We start from the raw sequence: 2,730 nt of genomic DNA, 5'->3' as shown, positions 1-2,730 counted from the left end.
TAGGCACTGTAGCAAAGGCTTCAGTGCTTTGAAGTAAGGAATAAGCTGAAAAACAGATCAAGTATCAAAAGCGGATCAAAATTCCCAAAGAAGCCTACATGCTACACTACATGCTACCTTCATGGGTCAACTTCATTTTTTTTATAGCAAAGGCACTTTTCAGGTCGTCCCAAATATAGTTTGCTCTACCTACTACCATGTCTGCAGGTGCTGGGAAGAAGAGTCATTATACCAACCCAAGTATTTCGGCACAAACACGGTAATGTTATTTACCGTTGTATAAAAATCAAATACCTAAAACAAGAAGAAAATTATTTTCCGGCACTCTACGTGACACCCTGTATAGAACAATAGATAATTTTTAATGATAGGGATAAGTAAAGAGTTTTATTAGAGATTTGCCATTTAGTGCTAAAAACAAAATTATAAAATAATCTTCTTTTGTGATCTATGACTAAAGTAAACTGTCATGATTTTTGGAATATCAAAATTGAACCGAGTGTCATGTAATTTTAACAATGTTTTAAATGGCTTTACAGTTAATTATTATTTAAATATTTCAGTATGAAATTATCGCGTTTAAAGTTAATATGGCAAGGAAGCCCTAGGGTTATATTAAAATGTGGGGGGTCAAGAGAGCTTGACAGAGTGGGTGGTATACCAATGACAATCCGTCAGAGACTTTCTAGCGCTGTCAGTGCAGCAGGCCAAGAGCAATGTATTCTGGACTCTTGCAGCATCAGCCCCAGCTGCCAAGAGCCGCGAGTGATCATCGTGGGCGCTGGCATGGCTGGGCTATCAGCTGCTCACCGCCTCACACAGTGTGGAGTTAGGAACTTTGTTGTCCTTGAAGCTAAAGAAAGGTATATCTGCATTCCATCTAGAATAGCTGACTGTAGAAATTCTTTTAACTTATTCCGTACTATGTTTAGTCTAAAACTAAAGTCAATAATCAAAGATGATCTTTATCTAATATTAATTGATTAAATAATATCTGTTTTTATTGTATGTATTATTTTATTTGCAGACCTGGAGGTAGAATCCATTCATGTTGGCTGGGCGATGCAGTTATTGAGATGGGTGCAGAATGGATATACGGTGCTTGCTTGCCCAATACCGTATACACACTAGCATCTCAAGACCGACTGTTGCAAACACCACTAGCACGGTTAGATGCATCACGTGGTTTGTTCTGCACCAGCGAAGGCAGAGCCGTCGATCTGCCAGTCACAATAACAGCATACCACACGTTTCGGCAAATAGAACAGCAAGCTGCTAATTTATTTAGACTTGGCGGTGAAAGGCAACATGGTACGTTGTTGAATTTTGTGGGTCTTCGTATACAACAAGAACTTTATAACTTCCCTGAGGATCAGAGGTACGATGCAGCAAGAGTAATGTTCGGATTGACTAATATCTTAAGAAACAGATGTGGCGATGATTTATCACTCGTTAGCGCAGATCAGTATGGAAGCTATATAGAACTTCCAGGTGGAAACGTCAGAGTACCCCTCGGTTATGTGGGTGTGATGGCACCTTTGCTCAGGGGGCTTCCAGATAATAGCATTAGATACAATAAACCGGTAAACGTCATTCGATGGGGTCGGGGTCAGGCAGGAGCTGGCCGAGTACTCGTAAAATGTTGTGATGGTGAAGAATTAACAGCCGATTATGCTATTGTTACGATGTCTCTTGGCTGTTTAAAATGTCAAGCCGACAAACTGTTTGCACCACCGCTGCCAGTTTGTAAGTTAGACGCTATTTGCAACTTAGGGTTTGGTCTAAGCGATAAAGTATTTCTTGAATACGCTGAGCCCTTCTGGGTATGCCATGAAGGAAGTTTAAAAATGGCCTGGTCAGCCGAAGAACTTCATTGTAGATGCGACTGGCTTAGAGGCGTATGTTCTGTAGATGAAATGCCAGGCAGTAAACATGTGCTTTGTGCTTGGATTTCGGGTCAAGAGGCTGCCGTAATGGAATCGATGGCCGATAATGATGTCGCAGAAGGATTAACACAGTTGCTACGCAGATTTACCGGCAATCCTTGTCTGCCTTATCCACAAATGATGTTGCGTTCGCGCTGGGCATCGGATCCACATTTCTGTGGGGCTTACTCATATATGAGTTGCTGTTCAACTGTAAGCCATCAGTGCGAGCTGGGCACACCTGTCCCAGGGCCTTGTGATCCACAACCTCCAATTATTCTCTTTGCGGGTGAAGCTACTGTACCTGGATATTTTGCTACTGTACATGGAGCCCGATTGAGTGGAATACGGGAAGCTGAGAGGATTATTCAGCTAACCAAAAAATTTGAGGGTCCTCCGCGTTAAGTGTCAATTAACTCTGTTTGTATTTTGTTTAATTTACTTACTACACCTGTAACTGTTAAATTTTTTGATGAATATAAATATTTTAACTACAAAAAGCGTCAATTAATTTCTAATTAAGTAATTCCGAGTGATCAGAGTAGAGGTAGTTAACATAACAAAAATGTAGGCTACTAGTATCTACATTTTAAAACATTTATTGAAATTTAAATATTGGGCTTCTTTGGACTCTACTCATGATACAACTTAGTACATTCCCCTTGATACGAGACAAATTCAAAGCTAGATAGTTCTTAATAAAAAATATATCGCCATGTCGACCTACGGCCTATTTATGATGTGGGATACTCAAATTGCCTTTTCCATATTTGTCTTAACCTTTAATTAAATATTCCATGGCTTC

General features: G+C 40.0%; 1 protein-coding gene across 1 annotated transcript; it reads left to right on the top strand.

Moving 5' to 3' along the window:
• Window positions 1-428: 428 nt before the first annotated feature.
• Window positions 429-2,408, top strand: LOC114354554 (peroxisomal N(1)-acetyl-spermine/spermidine oxidase). The gene is made up of 2 exons (XM_028306979.1): window positions 429-863; window positions 1,028-2,408. Exons 1-2 carry the CDS (start codon window positions 565-567, stop codon window positions 2,328-2,330), a joined length of 1,602 nt encoding a protein of 533 aa, XP_028162780.1. The 5' UTR covers window positions 429-564; the 3' UTR covers window positions 2,331-2,408.
• The last annotated feature ends 322 nt before the right edge of the window (window positions 2,409-2,730 follow it).

The sequence above is a fragment of the Ostrinia furnacalis genome, unplaced genomic scaffold (genome assembly GCF_004193835.3).
Source record: "Ostrinia furnacalis isolate ACB-3 unplaced genomic scaffold, ASM419383v2 OfSCF2054, whole genome shotgun sequence".
NCBI classification, from domain to species: Eukaryota; Metazoa; Arthropoda; class Insecta; order Lepidoptera; family Crambidae; genus Ostrinia; species Ostrinia furnacalis.
Note: the sequence above shows the minus strand (reverse complement) of the source record. Positions and strands in the feature narration are given on the sequence as shown.